We start from the raw sequence: 17,386 nt of genomic DNA on the forward strand, positions 1-17,386 counted from the left end.
AAGAAATAACTGATAATCTGATTTCATTAAATTTAAAGACCTCTGCTGCGCGAAAGACAATGTGAAGAGAGGGAGAAGACAAGTTACGGATCGGGAGAAAATATCTGCAAAAGATATATCTGATAAAGGACTATTGTCCAACACATACAAAGAATTCTTAAAGCTCAATAAGAAAAAGAAAAATGGGCCAAGGACTGTAACAGACACTTCAAAGAATATATGCAGATGGCAAATAAGCACATGAAAAGATGCTCCACATCGTATGTCATCAGGGAAATGCAAATTAAAACAGTTACCACTACACACCATTAGAAAGGCCGAAATCTGGAACACTGACAACGACAGCACCAAATGCTAGTGAGGACGTGGAGAAGGAGGAACGCTCACTCACTGCTGGAGGGAACACAAAATGGTACAGCCACGGCAGAAGACAGTTTGGCAATTTCTCACAAACTAAACAGACTCTTACCATACAATCTAGCAATCACGCTCCTTGGTATTTACCCAAAGGAACTGAAAACTTATGTCTACACAAAAACACGCACACGGGTATTTTCTAACACCTTTACTCATAATTGCCAAAACTTAGATGCAACCAAGATGTCCTTCAGTAGGTGAATGGATAAACCAACTATGAACATATAGAAAATGCACAGTGCTCATAGCTAAAAAGAAATGATCTATCAAGTCATGAAAAGACATGGAGGAAGCTTAAATGCACATTCCAACCATAAAGCATTCTGGGAAAAGCAAAACCATGGAAACAGTCAAAAGATCACTGGTTGCCAGGAGTGTGGGTGGGGGTTAACAGGCAGGGCACAGAGGATTTTAATGGTACTATAATGGTGGGTGCATGTCATTATACATTTGTCTAAACTCACAGAATGTACAACACAAAGAGTGAACTGTAATGCGAACTACGGACTTTGAAGAATAAGGACATGTCAACATAGGTTCACAGACTGTAACAAATGTACCACGCTGTTGGGGGTGTAGACAGTGAAGGCAGCTACGCGTGTGTGGGGTCCAGGGTAAATGGGAAACCTCTGTACCTTCCTCTTAATTTTGCTCTGAACCTAAAACTGCTCTAAAAAATAAAGCCTTTAAAAAAAGTCAAAGAAATAGATTCTTCTCTGAAGGCTACTGAAAGGACTCAGCCCTGTGGATACCTTGATTTTAGCCCACTGAGACCCATGGAGACTTCTGACTTTTAGAACTATAAGATAATAAATGTGTGCTGTTTTCAGCCACTAGGTTTGTGGTAATTACAGCAGAGACAGAAAACTAATATAAAGACCAACCACTCGGCAGCAGAGATTTCCCACTACACCACCAGTTAACAACTGTATGAATTTTACCAAGGAGAACAAAGTTTTCTAGCACTCTGGGAATTGCAAAACAACACTGAAAGTATATTCCAGGGAGTCTGGTTTCAATGGGGAAAGAAAAGTTAATGCAAAGAAAGGCCCCAAACTGAAATATGCTTGTTACCTTTCCAAGACTCAACATTTCGAGGAAGAAATCTTACCACTCATTATCTCCAGGGATATGGTAACTGAGAACTGAAATAACTTTGCAAACAGACCTCAGAATTATTCAGCTCTGATCAAGAGGACAAGTCCTAAGAGACAACCTTCCCTGATAAAACTGGAGAGGAGAATTTTTAGAATGCTAAGAGCAGCAGGTTACCTCATCAGCAGCTAGGAAAGGTGGAATATAAAAAAGCATAAGTGACAGAAAGGATAACTTAAAACACTCAGGCGTCTGCTAAAATTTCAGGCTATTTACCAGCCGAGGTATCGTGTAATTAACATTGACTTAAATGCCACCAAAGCTTCTTAAGGAACCCACTATTTTAAGACTTTTCTCTTCGTGCCTATCTGTTCAATGACATTAATAAAGCTCATGAGAAAGAAGTAAAAGTTCAGGGACGATGCGGAAGTCTCAGAAATGTGACCAAACAATCGGTCCAGCAACGAAGACTGACTGCTGGGCAGTGCACAGAGGAACTTAGGATGAGAGAGAGGACAGCAAGGAGACCGCCTCCGCAGGCTGATTCTGGGGTTCCAGTCTCGGCACTGACGGTGACCGATCACTCTACACTGCACAAGTCACTGCCCTTCTGAAGTTAGATGAGAGCGGCCCTGAAAACATTCTGCATCACAGCTGCAGCTGTGGGTAAGCTCCACAGAGGCACACCGCCGGCCACCTTTAAGCTGCCGCAGGACCCGGGAAGACTTTTTACTAGGGAAACTTCTAGAAAGGGATCTGGAGGAAGAAGCGTTTTATACTGACATTTCAAAACTCGCAAGTTGAGACTGGTCCTGAGACCCGGAGGCAGGTATGGCCAATGGGTGCTGGTGACAAGCCTAGAGGAAGTAATCCAAGCTGGGTACACAGGGAGGGCTGAGGATGCTCCTATAGGGATCCCCGTCCAGCATGACTGTTCACAGCTCTGCCACAGAAACCACCTCGCACTTCTTACAGCACAGAGTCTGCGTGCGCTTTTAAAAATAAAACAGGTTATACCTAAAGTATTCTCTTACTTGGGAATTTTTGTAGAAGAAATCTAGTCAAGAAGTATTTTTTGTACACATTTCCGCTATAACGTCAAAAACTATTGTTCCACTATAACATCTTTAGCCACATACATAAAACTCTTGTGAGGCATCTTGATATTAAAAGTGTGCGGAAAATGCCTTTCCTTAAGAATCATTCAGCTGGCACTTGTGCAGTACACATGTATGAAGGGTCTATCACGTGCTGCGCACTGTGTAAGGCTCTCGGAGAATAAAGGCAATCTGTCATCTCCTCCAACAGTTATGTCCCACACGTGTCGCTGCCTCTAAGCCCAGGCTGCTCACAGCAAGCAGCCAAGGCAGGATTTCTTAAAGAACATGCACAGGAGGGAAGAACCCAAAAGGACGGCTGCAAAATGGGACCTGGTGTTTGTGTTCTACCGCTGCGGGCACGATATACTCAGAACCATTCCTTTTCATGGCTTCTCAGTGCAGTGCCTTAGTCACAACCCTGCTCTAAGAACTCAGCCCTAACAAAGAATAAGGAAACAGTGTCAGCTGGCTACACAGACAGGGACATCTTCTGCTGACCCAAGAGCTACAACCAGCCCCTATAATCCCCCTGTGCTCTGATACTGGGCTCACTCAGCTACGTCTCCAGGTTTCTCAAAGTCTGAGAGCATTTCAACAAGGTCAAATCCAACGCTAAAGGGGATTTTTCTACTGGGCAGTTTTCAAACATCATTTTTGCACCTGTAAGCTTTCACATACTGCCATACTGAAAAACTGTGAACTCCGTAAGCATCAAATAATACTTTTAAAATAATATGTCTTGGCACTATTCAGTCACAATATAAAGAAGCCATTCAAAAGGATTGTGTAGATTTATACTCACAGATATGAAAAGATATCAAAAACATTACCAAAGCAGAGCATAAAACATTATGTGTGACGTGAAATAAAATATTTATACTATCACATTAAAAAATTTTAGTACAAGTTAACATAAGTGTAGAAAAGAGTAGAAAAATATTTGTCCAGAGGCTAATAATGATGTATCTCTGGGTAGTGAGATATGGAAGATTTTATTTCTAGTTCTGTTCTTTTGATATACTTTGATTTTCTAAATTTCTAAGATGACCGTATATTGCTTGAAAACAAAGAACTCTATACATTCCCTATTGCTGAAAGTATTTGCACTCACAAATATCTTCTTGCTCCACTGTCAGAAAAGAAAAGGGCATTATCTCACAATGAATGGCTTTTCATTCTTCTATTTTGCTTCTCATACATTACCAAACTTTTTGAATACAAATCTTCCTTCCTTTAGCATGTTTACCAGCAGAAGGATTTTGTAAATGCAAAAGAGCTACACCTTGCACTACCCTGTAACATCTATACAGATACCAACTCCCTTTACCACATCATCAATAACTGCATTAACATCAGAAGACCCAGTCCCCAGCCTAAGTGCACTAGCTCTGCGACTGCAGGGAAGTTACTTAACATCTCTGATCTTGCCTTTTCACCTGTGAGCAGCAAACACAGGATGAAAGGAAGAATTAAATCAGGCAAGTGATGGCAGCGTACTTTTAAAACTGTAAGACACCACAAATGCTGACTGCCATTGTCACCGTCATCTTTAGGATTCCCTCCAAAATATTTTCAGGTATTCCTATCATAATATTTAATGATGTGCACGCACATCAGGAAACACTGTGAAAAGAACACTTAGGTAAAACGTCAATGAGAAGACAGGGAAATGTAACGATCCTAAAAGTACACAGGTTTCTAACAGCATTCAGAATGGAACCGAATAGAGCACGGCCATGGGGTCAGGTGGTGAGGAGCAAGGACCAATGCGTTCAACAGACCCGGGTTCAAGACCCATCGCTGCTTCATCGGAGCTGGAAGGTATTGTAACGCCCATGACCTTACACCTGTGTCTCTCACCTGTGAGACGTCAGTAACAACAGTATCGATGTTGTAGAGGGTTTGGGCTGATTAAACACAGTAAAGCATACACAGCGCTTATCACGGTGCCTGGTCCACTGTAGGAGCCTCGTCTTTCTGAAGGACCTCACTGACAACACAGCCGAGATGCGCAACACTGACTCCAATTCTCAGAGGAAAGCACATCACCAGAGGAGAACATGCCAAAACAGTACGGAAAAGGCTACATGTTTTTCATACTAAAGAACAGTATTTCTAGTAACTTGGTGCCTACATAATAATACATTCCACTCTACTGAAAAACAAACATAGTCTTGTCAGAAATCATTTAAGTCTGATAAGGCCCTTCCAAAGACCACAGCCTGACACTGCCCCTGGATTCAGCCCAATCATTATTCTTCTCAAAACGTGGATGTTGAAAAAAAATAAATAAACACTGGTTACTATGGGAACAAGTAACCCAAAGATAACATTCAGACAAAAGGGCTCTCACCTTCCTTTAACTACCCATAACTCTTCTTTTCATCCGTCTTCTTACGGCATTTATCACTTCCTGCCTTGTGTTAGAGTCATTTTGTGCGGGGTCTGATCTACCCGCCTAGGCGGTAAGCTCTTTTGAGTGCAGAAACCCTGTCATGTTCATCGCTGGATTTTCAACAAAGCCTTGCACAAAAAAAGCCATAAATGAGTAGTTTGTTGGGGGAGAAAAAGAGCATGTACTAAAAAGCGCTGCCACAACTGGACACTACGCCTACACAATTTAACCTTTGAGGGAAAAATTAATCAAGCCTTCCAACCACTTGACTAGTAAGAATTACGCACTTAACCCGATTTTACAGACTGAGAAATCATTTAAGAATTCTAATCCCTCCTGAATGATGATACCATGGAATTTAAAATTCAGGAATAGTGATGCTAAAATGGTGAACAACACTGGTTTTAGCAGCTTCAGCTTTCTTTATGAAAGTATAACTTACTAAGTCTATACTTTACTCATTTCTAAGTTCACCTTTTAATAGAGAAACTAAATTGGTAACTCAAAGTAAGTCATATCGTCATGCTAAAGGATTTTTGTAAAATACATATCTTCTTCTAGAGATCATTTTCCCCTACGAATAGGAAAATTATCTTGTCGGGCTAGGGTCTTTAATTGGCCCATCAGGGTCTAATGATACTGCTACATAATAACCAAGTAAATTCATGATTAGCAAATTGATGGGACAGAGCAAAGCACCTATGTGTGACAACTGTCACAGCTGCCTTCAGCTAAACTAACTGCAACCCACAGGGCTGAGCTGTCAAAGCCCGAACAGTAGCCAACACAAAGGAATTACCAATTTAGCTGATAAGCTTATCATTTTTCCCAACACTGAGCCTGACTCTAAAAACATGTTTTATGTCAAATGTGACTCTTCTATTTTATGAAAAATATACTAATGACAAAATAGTTGCACAATGCCTATCTCAAACCAAAACCTGTAATAACATCTACAGACAGTTATATAAATTACGAGGTGGCTCACTTGGTATTTTTCTCCTGAGATGTGTTTAAGAGCCTTTCCTTATCGTGTACCTAATTTTATAATACTCAATTTTTTGATGACGCTACCATGCACACAATGGACAAGAACAACTGCAGAAAAGTACATACATGGAAAAAGAAAAACCTACATTTTAACTATGTCTGGCACTTACCATGGAAATCTAAGGTCTAATCCTTTTTCTCCAACCTTACATATAACAGGTCAGTTTTAAAAACAAGTTAAAGCAATGTTATATTTTTCCCAAGAAGAAATTAGCCTTTGTCTTCTTCGTCTTCTGCCGGTGATCACCAGAAATGAGTAATGGGGAAATAAATATACTACTTGTAGCTAAAATGTATTTGTCTTTTCTTTTTAGAATGTGATGTTGTGAAAAGTATTTCCCAGTTTCCTACTTAACAGAACGAAGGTGAGGTTTACCCAGTATCTTGCGGAAAGGAAGCTATACTCCTAGCAGGTAGGTCCGTAAAATGCTACGTCGAAAAGAAAGTCAAAGTGACCTTTCCAAGAGGTGGAGAAGGCAGCCACCCCAACAGCATTAGTTAACAATGGGTGACAGGTCAGCCTGAACTCATGATGTTTACTCACTAGCCTGTGCAGCAGGATACACACGGAGGGCGTGCCCAGATGGCCTCAGGGAACGAGAGGCAGGCACACCGCTTCCTAACAGCCAACAGTCAAGTGCTATCTAGACCAGCGATCCACAAGAACAGAGTGAGGACATATGTGTGTGTGTGTGTGTGTGTATGCCTATGTTTGTATGTGTATATAAATATGTGTTTGTTTCTGTATGTACCATCTAGGTATGTCATCATCTTGAGGTCTACATGGAAATGAATGAAAAGGGTACAAAAGAGTACATGGATTTTCTAAAATCTGATCAACACGGGCGAGAACAACCTTTCAGCTTCCTCTCACTCCTCTGGATGACAAGTGATCCAGGAGATGTCTAATGGGGACTGGGGTAGGAGGAGACTGGCCGGCAAGGACTGACGGTAGACGGCGGATTCCGATATTCAATGAGTTTGTAACTTTGAAGGTTCTAAGAAAGGTTGGACCTATGAGGGGGTGCTGGTGGCAAAAGAAGAGGCCGGGAGACTGCCACCCCGCACATAAGAGATCACTGAGGGCAACTCTATGACCCGCATTTGTTCGTGATTTAAACAGCGACTAAAGCTGGGGCCTGCAAGGGCGGGCTCACAGAATCCTCCAGGAATATTTTTAAAGGCTGTGTTTCCATTTCGATGATAATCCACCCACCCACACACGTATATTCTGGGACATCAGGACAACGTCCACTTCAGGGACCGAGCTACTGACTCACTTTAAATTCACAGTCCCTAACGTCAAGTGATCACTGGTGCAGCCTGTTCATTCTACCACATTTCCCTGGTGAATTTACTCTTCAGCTCTCCTACACGATTATCTCCTCATTTCTCTGACCTCAAACATCTCTTCCTCCCTCACTCTCAATGAGGAAATTCCTTACCTGACCGAAAGAACAGAATTAACAGAAGACGACTTCTGCGAGCCGATACCTAAACCCACCAGTCTCCTTGCACCTCTGCCTACCCTGTCATCATGGTGGCTGCAAGTCCAACAGACATCTCTCCATTTCCCTGTCTAAGGCTGACACCTGCATGGATGCCTGGGCTTCATCCCTTCCACCCACCTGAGGACCTCAGGTTCACAAACGTCCCTTCTCTCATTCCATTTTCCTTCTCTACTGGATCATTTCCATTAAACAATACTTAAAAAACAAACAAAACCCCCCAAAAACCTCCCTTCATCCCATATTCTCATTGAGCTAACACCCCATTTCTTTGTTCCCCTGTACAGGAAATTTCTAGCAAGAGTTTTCCATACTAACAAGTCACCTCTCTTTGTTACATCATCTTCTCTCTCACCAGTCTGTCCTGAACCCAGGACAAAAGCTCCATCAGGCTTTTGTCCCCACCACTCCACTGAAATAACTCTTGCTAAGGTCAAGAATGGTCAAGAATGTATTCTGCCGAATACAATAGTGACTCAGTTCCCATTGTACCTCATCTATTAATAGCAACTCCTGCAGGTTTTCACTCCTCCTCTCTTGAGACACTTCCCCTGTTTGGCTTACAGGACCAACATCTCTCCTTGTTGCATCACAGGACCTAGAACAGTGCCATGCACAAGGCAGGTGCTCACTAAGTATTTACAGGATGAAGGTTTATGTTTACGTCAGCAGAGAGTGACCGCCAAAACTTAATAACTTTTGTTAACTTTCAAAGACTATTTCTCAAATTAAAGTACAGTTGACCTTCACACAACAGGGCTTTGAACTGTGCGGGTCCACTTAACATGTGGATTTTTCTTTCTTTCAATAAATACATACCACGGGACTACACAGCCGATGCTTGGTGAAATCTGTGGATGTGGAACTGTGTATACAGAGGGCCAGCTGTGAAATTATAAGCAGATTTTTTTACTTTGCTGGGGGTCACAGCCCCTAAGCCCCATGGCTGTCCACAACTGTACAAGGATTGCCCTTAAAGGAGTTCAACGATATATTTTGAGAAATTCATGAGTTCTTAAATTAAAAAAAAACAAAAAACCTAGTTTAAATACCTTGTAAACATTTAACAACAAAAACAGATGCATATACACAGTTAAGCATAAACATAAGTTTGCTAAAAATAAGTTATACTAAAATCCACTTCCATTTTTTGAAAATACCATTGCTTTGTCTTAATTTCAGAAGCACTTTTAATGGATCCTTTTATGATAGCCTTTTGGATAGTTAAATGTTGACTAAAAGGCCGCAACTATACCAGAAAATACTAGTTAATGATTGAAAGCCATTCACAAAGTGAGCAGTTTCTAACAGATGCCAGAAGGCTCTGTCCCAGCTGAACTGCTGAACATGGTGATCAGCATTTGGATAAAGATGCAAATTGACAAGTGATGTATATACAAACAGTGTCACTAATACGACACACGGACAGTCAGGAGGGAGATGGGCGGTGGGCAAGCAGCACGTCAAAACCAACAGGTCCATTCTTGTAGTGACAAGCGTGAAGACGTACACAGTTCTAAAACACAAGTTGTGGTTCAGAATCAGGCTTGGTATCCCTTTAGATGGAAAAAACAAAATCAGAGGTTTTTGTTTGACGGTTGGGTCATGCTAAATTCACCACCGAAGTACACGGATGTTTCAAAAGGCAATGAAAACCTGGATTGATTTAAGAGAAACAGAGCGCACACTGAAAAAAGTCACAGGATCTAAATGCTGTATTCCAGCCTGCTCAGATGACATCTGGAGTCCTACATTTACATATGGGTGCTACATTTAAAAGGGGCAAGGGTAAACTGGAAAATAATACCATGACAAGAGTTCTGAGGTCATTCTTCGTAGACTGTTAAACACACTAATTGTGAATCACAAGCAAGGTTACTCTCAAATGTAAGGAAAACAGTCTTGTAATAATTTCACATCTTGACTTGGAAATCAACTCTGAATTAAATCGCACCAAGAGTCGCTGCGAGGTTCCCATGACAAGTATGTGAAAATGCAGTGCAGGCTGTAAGCGACCATCAGAAGGAAGGGGTGACCGCAGCGATGAAACTCTACCCTGACAGATTAGGATAATTCAGGGGGCTGGAAACTAACCTTGAGCATGAATCCACCTCTTATAGCCACGGCTCTGAAAAAGGCCCATTAGCCATCTGTTCTATTCGTTTAATTGTCAGAGGAGACCATATTTTAAAACACCTTCAAAAAGGTGACAGGGAACTCTACTCAGTGCTCTGTGGTGACCTAAATGGGAAGCAAATCCAAAAAAGAGGGGACACATGTATACGTATAACTGATTCCCTTTGCTGTACAGCAGAAACTAGCAACGTTGTCAAGCAGCTATACGCCAATAAAAAATTATTTTTAAAAATCTGACGTTGTTCTGATGGACCTGGTCAGTTAAGCTATTTACAATTAGGTTCACACGAATTTCTTCTGTCTTGAGACACCACATTTTTAACAAAGAATATACAAAAATCCTTGAAATAGAAAGCTTTCATTCACTAGATACAAAGACAAGACAGGCCGCCATATTTGTATCCATTTCCTTGAAGACTGAGGGTTCTTTCAAAATACATCTATCTTTTTTTTTTTTTTTTATTTCTCCACAGTGGCTGATCAAACCTGTCACTGAAGAATGTTCTGAACAGGCAACTTGTAGTACAAGCCTGGTTTATTTCTGTCAGAGACTGACTGCTGAAGTGTGAAAGAAACTCATTAAAAATCTCTTACTGTGATCTAACGTTGTTAAAAAAAAATTTAAAAAAAGAAAAGAAAAAAAGAGAAAGAAAAACCCAAGAAAGAAAAGGCAAAGAAAAAACACAAAAGCAAAAAAAACAACTTAATGAAGGGTACGTGGAGCCTGCAGACACACTCATATGGTGCTTTTCCTTCTTATTCTTCTTGAGGAAGTAATTAGGAGAGAACAGTTAGTCCTGGGGATACAGCACCCATGGGCTATTTGGGGAGCTCAAATAAGGTAACAATTTTATTTTATGCTAACATTATGAAAAGTTAAGGAAGGAGCTCAGGATATTGTACTACAGGAAAGGCGATGCAAAAGAATCAGCATTACTTACCTTAATCTTAAAACGAGGTTCACAGCGCAAGAAGCTTCTCTGTAGTCTTCACTAGCATTGGGTAGGCCCTTTAAAAACAAAGCACACTGTGATAAACTCGGGAGACAAACGCATGAAATCATGACAGCCCTCGGTTCATGGAGTCTTTTCTTCCTGGAAATTTCAAAACTAGGTCTTTACACATGCAGGTCTGACAGGAACACCTCTCTGCGAAGGCTGGGATGGCGTCTACCTCCCATCACAGCTGTGGATCTGAATGTTTCGTGTGGAAAGACTCAGTAGGAAGATGGGCCCGATGAACAACTGGTATAAGGTGCAGTACGTCCAAAGAAGGGTCAGCTACCTGAATGGGCACCTTGCAACCTGAGCCAGGGACTGTATGAACGGGGCCTTGGTGATGCACAAAGGCTGGGCACTTTAAACCTCAGGGTGCAGAGGAAGGAGCGACCTAGCACATAAAGCCACTGGTCACCATTCTTGCCTTTCTCACCTAGAATCTACTCCCTTGAACACAGACTGTCAATCATGAATGCCTCTATCACACAGCCCCTTCCTACGCCTACAAATTCGTGGGCATGAGACCTCCCTGTTGGAGTAGAAAAACAAGGGATTTTAGATCAAGACTTGGCTCTGCCACAGACCAGCTATGCGACTGTGGGCAAGTCATTCTCTGGACCTCTTTTCTCATTTGCAAAATGCAGATAATACCTGTCTCAAAAGTTACCTGGGAGAACAAAATCATATCATGAAAATGAGTCACACTACACTATGTTATATACTACTAGGTATCCTAATCCCTTTTCCTGTTTCCTTTACTCTTTGCCTTCTGACCTGCTGTTATTCCTACCTTCCCTGTTATCACTCAACCAATCCCTACAGTTTATCTCAAGGTGTTTTACTGAGTTGCCCTATACGACGTAAAGGCTCTGCCTCGAAGCAGCTGTGCAACCTTGGCTGAGCAACTTCACCTCTGCAAATCTGTGCTTCCTCAGCTATAAAATAAGCGTCAAGGACTAGATGTCCGACCTGCTACCATGAAATTCCATCACTCTAGCTCCTCTGCATACAGCTGTTTCATACAACACGGATCGGGGAGAATAGAAACAAATTTAAATGGAATGTGCAGATTTGGGGGGGAAAATGTGATCCCAGGGCTGGTGATACTTGCTGGCATAACCGCTTTGAGAGCTGAAGCGCTTGCCTATTAATTGCATGACAAAACCAGAATGCGGGCCTGCACCCCAGTTCTGCATCCACAGTCCCTGCCCTGGAAAGCTCAGCCTCCCTCATCAGCCCCCAACACAACTCGTGGCACACGTGTTCTGTCATGTAACTCTTAAGAGGAATTCATTTTACGGTCACTGGACTATTATTTTTACAAGGCAAGCGGTAGAGATAAGTTGGCCCAGAAAATTCAATGATAAAAGAATTACGAAAACAGTTACAGAACTCCAACCAGGAGCAAAAAGAAAAAAAAAAAAAAAGTATCAATTAACTATAGTGTTTTGTGGCGGGAATCTAGCAGAATGGTGGGTCATTTTCTTTCCTTTTCTCATTTTGCACAGTACCAGCAATTTCAAAAGCAGTCTTGCTCTTGAACCTATCATTTAAAGGTTGGAGGTCCTGAAAAATCACAGTCAAGAGTGACAGTCCTCCTTTCTCCATACCTACTAAAAAGGAGAGTTTACAAGCCCCTGCTTTGGAAGCACTACCCTGATACTGTCTTTCTAAAATGTTGGTTTTTGTTAAAAAAAAAAAAAATCTGTCTACAAAGCATCTCAAACATAAATGAGAGGCTGAGAAACGTACCTGAGAGTCCTGCACAGAAAGGGACTGTATCTGCTCCGGTATGCTGCTGGCATTCACCGTGATCTGTTCAGAGAGAGCCACCGTTACAGCATGTAAGGACACCAAAATGAGACATTAAGGTCAGTGTGGTTACATTAAGTCTCAGTTATCAGAGACAAAAATCTTAAATAATTTAAGTAATTTTAAAGCACCATTTCCCAGCGTGTGGTCCTTTGACTACCTGCATTGGAATCACCTAGGACACATGTTAAAGATTCTTGGGCACCACCCAGCCTATGATTCAGAATTTCAGGAGAGTACCTGTATCTTCACCACGTGCCCCAGGTGATCTTTAGGCTTTTAGAGACCCATGGAGCTCAAATAAAAAGGTATGGTCTATCTGATATTTTAAACTTGGTAAGAGAAAGATGCCCGAGGACCATTTTTTCTTATTGCACAATTTCATCTCAAGTTAAAGACTCCCTAATGAAAGGATGTTAGGATTAGCAAAACCTACCCCTTTAATCATTACTTTGAATAATTCATTCAAGGCACTGGATTTCGAAAATATATAACAAGGGTAGCTGGATTTTTAAAACACATTTTCCCCCAAAGAAAAGCTAGAGTGATAGGTTATATTTCTCTCTCCAAGGTTGAAATCCGATCCTAATAGGATACCCCAAATATTTTTGCCTCCAGCCCTACTTTTATGAACTCTGTTCTGGAACAAAACTTGAAAGACAAACTAAAAGAGAAATAGCATCGGCAAAGAATGAAAAATATATATTATTTCCTAAACTTACTATTGATTCTAAACTTATCAGAAGTCATCAGAAATTCTTTGTGGCAAGAGTTTTCTAAAGTTTAAGAGCATAAAATTCTTACTCTTTGTGCTTCTGCAAAAATAACTGTATTACTAATGAGGAAGTAAGGGGAAATGTACCGATGTCCGCAATTTACTTTGAGTTGATGGACCGATGGCTGAATAGATGACTGTGCATGAGATGAAGCGAGCACAGTAATAGCAGAATCCAGGTGACTGCTGGGTGGATGTTCACTATAAAATGCTGCCATATTTTGGAAATTTTTTTTGAAATTTTTCACAGTAAAATGTTGGGTGGAAATGACTATGTTAGAAGAACAAACAGCTTGTGTTCATTAATCAGCCAGAGGGCCTTGACCTACCCCCAAAAGATTTCTTGTAAAGAATCCTCCAGGCTGACTCCACAATCTTTATTTTTTTAATTTAAAAAAAAAATCTTTTTTTAATCTTTTATTGAAGCATAGTTGACTTACAATGTTGTGTTAGTCTCTGGTGGGCAGCAAAGTGATTCAGTTACACGCATATTCTTTTCCATATTCTTTTCCATTATGGATTATTACAGGATATTGAATATAGTTCCCTATGCTGTACAGCAGGACCTCGTTGTTTTTGTTTTTTTATATAGTATTCTGTATCTGCTAATCCTAAAGTCCTAATTTATCCCCCCCTCCTCTTTCCACTTTGGCAACAGTAAGTTTGTTTTCTATGTCTGAGAGTCTGTTTCTGTTTTGTAAATAAGTTCATTCTTAATTAAGGATTGAGATACAACCAAAAGCCACAGCAGCACTTACAGAATATCCTACCTTTGGTCACAGAACATTTGTAATCTGGAACATTCTTAATGGCACTTACTAGAGATGACAACTTCTATTTCCCCTGGAAAGCCCATCTCCCACCTTGCCCCTTACTCTTGGACAACTGGAGGCACCAAGAGCTACTTGAGTGGCCGGGGGGCTTGAACCCCAGGAAATGTGCAGAGATGCACAGGAGTAGTGGAGACGGAGGGTCCCTGTACAAAACATCTTCCTTGACAATCAACTGCAGTCATCCAAATTTCACCATTATGGACCCCATTCTATCAGGGCATGACTTTTGGGCATACACTTTTATATGTAAAAACTTACAAGAAAGCGACACATGAAGCAGCTGTCATTCACAGTATAATATACATCTGCCTATTGGAATTATTATTATTTTTTTTGCTATTAAGAAGGACACCTGAGAGAATGGGTGTCTTGATAGGAGGGGGAGAGAAAAATAATAGATTAATGTTGGACACAGCCCTGGAGACAGGCCTCTGGGACTGAGTGAAAGAGGAAAAGATCTTGGAATGGAGGGAAGAAAGGGACAACATCTGCTTTCTAATGTTCCACAGAGCTCTGTCTAATCTTCCCATGTTCTCCTTTTAAAAACACTGTAGCTAAATGCAATGTGTTTTCCTGGGCTGCATCCTGGGACAGGAAAAGGACGTCAGTGGACACACTAGTGAAACACAAATACAATCTGAGACTCAGCGGACAGTAACAGAGCCGGGACGGTTTTCAGCTGTGACTAACATGCCGGGGCCACAGCAGAAACGAAGAGCGAAAGAACACAGGTGAGGGGTGTGTGGGAACTCTGCACTATGTTCGCAGAGTTCCTGTAAACCTAAAACCACTCCAAGACAGAAGGTTTACTTTCAGAAATACAGAAGACTCTAAGTTCAATCACAAATAGTCAGAAAGCCAGTCACCTGCAATACGAACACCTTTTAGACAGTGACATCATAAAAGCAGCAAGTTAGAGCCATCTGTGATGACTAAGGCTCAGGACAACCAATTTGGAGGGAGAAATCAAATCTTTGCCTCCAACTGCAGATGGATATAAGACAGACAACGTGAGAGCTGGCAGGCATTTGGAAAACACGGTGTCATCAGAAATAACTGTTAAAAAGCTAAAGGCAGTTTTAACAATCTTCCAGCAACATAAGCGATGAATTTAGCTTTCACATTGTGTCTAAGCTCTGGTAGAATTCACTCAACCTAAAGCCACACAAAATGTATTTTTCTCCTCAGAACAAAATATCAGAGTTGGGAAACAATTAACCTGGCCTACACTCTGTAACAATTAAAATTTCTTCAATATACCTGTCCTGGGCCCTACAGGGCTCCTGTCATCTGACCTGGCATCATTACACTTGATTAAATAAGGACAGCTTTCCCAAGGGGTTTCTGAAATGTCAGTTTTTTGTGTTTTTTTTTTTTTGAGACTTCTGATAGGCAATATTTAAAACAAATCTTCAGGAATTTGCAGCACACACTATTCCTGGATTCCAGTCTGGACATTTGGATTCAGAGTGACTAGTGCGGTTTTCCTAGGCAGTAGTCCTTGATCCTAGCCATGTATCAGAATCATGTGAGCAGCCTTTTAAAAATCAGAGTTCCCTTGAACATCACCCCAAACCACCAAATCATAATTGGATTTGCTGGGTCTAGGGATCTGCATTCTTAAAGCTTTTGGTTTTTCTGATGTGGAGACAGGATTGCAAACCATGTTTTCATGCCAACAGCACAGCGGCTGCTGTAAAACGAATGTTTCCTTAACAGAAGCCTTGGCAAATGTCCTCCTCACTTACATGAAGCCAAAAGAAAGTGTGAATTTAAAATCAATTTTACTTTTATATAAAAAATTAAAGTATAAAAATTGATTAAAGAATTATAAGACATGTACTGATTATTTTGGAGTCTGACAAAAAAAAAGATTCCAAAATCATTGGTCTAAAAGATCCAAGCACAGCAAAAATAAAAGAAAAAGAAAAAAATCAATAATGAGATAATAGTTGAAATATTTTAAATAAGCCAGGATACTCTATCAACTAGGAAACCCTACCAAAGAAAACCAGTCCTTGCAAATACCACCCCCGAGCCCTACCCCCAAAGCGATGAGCAGCTTCTGGAGAGAAGGCCCTTCTCTGTGCTTCTGTACAATTCCCACAATGCCACAGTGCCTAACACAGCTCCAGGTAGAAATCGGGCTCAGATTAAACATCTGTCTAATTAACTAACTTCATCATCATTAATATTATTATTATTATTAACCTTTAGTGTTCACTGGCTCCCACATCCGACTGGAATAATAGATAATTCATGTTAATTTCATTTATTACAAATTAATTACTAGTAGGTGACTAATACTTTGCAAGGCTATTTCTAAAAAACCAGGTTAGGAACACACTAGGACCAATTTCTCATGGAGTTTGGCCATGCATCTCATTAGATGAGTGGCATAACCCTGGAACTTTACAGCTTACACTGAAATTTCCCACTTCCAAATACGGCCCAGTACCAGGCACACCTAGCTAATGTCCCGCTGGCAAATACCCCAGCCTGATCTTCCCATCTTCTCCGACTAATGCTGCAATACCTGGACGTTCTGCCTTATACTTCCCGGGAAGCCAAACAGCCCCTCACAAAAGTAAGCATTTCTAAAACGTCCCTCCTTTATTGCAGCATCTCACTCTGTCTAAATGTGGAACTACTAAAACTGCTTTTTCTGAACTTCAGCTCAATTACAAAACGTGTTCTGATCCTTCTCCCACTTCTCACCTGCTCATACATGTGACGGCCCTATTCAGGCCCCTGCTTAGTGTCTGCTTCTCAGTGCGTGGGTATCCACGTCACCAACAAACACGTAGAGTGTGTCTACGAGATGCGAAGGGAACACAAAATGAGTAAAATACCATCCCAGTTACCTAGCGGCTTGTAGCCAAGCAAACAACTCCACTGCAATTTAAATGGCAAGTATTATTGAAAAGCTTATTAACACGTACACACACTGGCATTTCAATGTGCCGTTGAGTAATGAGAAGCATTTTCCCTCCAAAAGGAGTGTAAAGGTTTAAGGTACACTGCCTGAGACTGTACACAGCTTTTTTTTTTTTTAAGCTTTACTGAGGTATAATTGACAAATAAAATATTTAGCATGATACAGCTTTTGATAGCAGCTATAAAAATCCAAAATCAGCAGATTCGGTCAATCACAGTTCTACATACCTATGCTTCATTTCTATATATGCCCCCCAAAGTACATACACAAAACATGTTAATGGAATACACTCTGTAACAGCAACCTAAATGCTCACCAAGAAAGAAATG

The 17,386-nt window shown here is 40.9% G+C and overlaps 1 protein-coding gene across 10 annotated transcripts in view; it reads right to left on the reverse strand.

The window, feature by feature from the left end:
• STK39 (serine/threonine kinase 39) overlaps positions 1 to 17,386 on the reverse strand; it is a 282,065-nt gene that overhangs the window by 99,146 nt on the left and 165,533 nt on the right. For 9 of the 10 annotated variants that reach the window (XR_009055030.1, XR_009055028.1, XR_009055027.1 and 6 more), the window contains 2 exons: positions 12,452 to 12,514; positions 10,643 to 10,710 (listed from right to left, as the gene is read on the reverse strand). Coding sequence is in view for 6 of the 10 variants with exons in the window: in XM_057744396.1 (XP_057600379.1) it covers positions 10,643 to 10,710; positions 12,452 to 12,514 (131 nt within the window). In the remaining 4 variants the exon portion in view is untranslated. Of the gene's footprint in view, positions 1 to 9,002; positions 9,122 to 10,642; positions 10,711 to 12,451; positions 12,515 to 17,386 lie in introns of those variants that run through there. The other variant, XM_057744400.1, reaches the window with a different exon arrangement.

The sequence above is a fragment of the Hippopotamus amphibius genome, chromosome 8 (assembly GCF_030028045.1).
Source record: "Hippopotamus amphibius kiboko isolate mHipAmp2 chromosome 8, mHipAmp2.hap2, whole genome shotgun sequence".
Lineage (NCBI taxonomy): Eukaryota > Metazoa > Chordata > Mammalia > Artiodactyla > Hippopotamidae > Hippopotamus > Hippopotamus amphibius.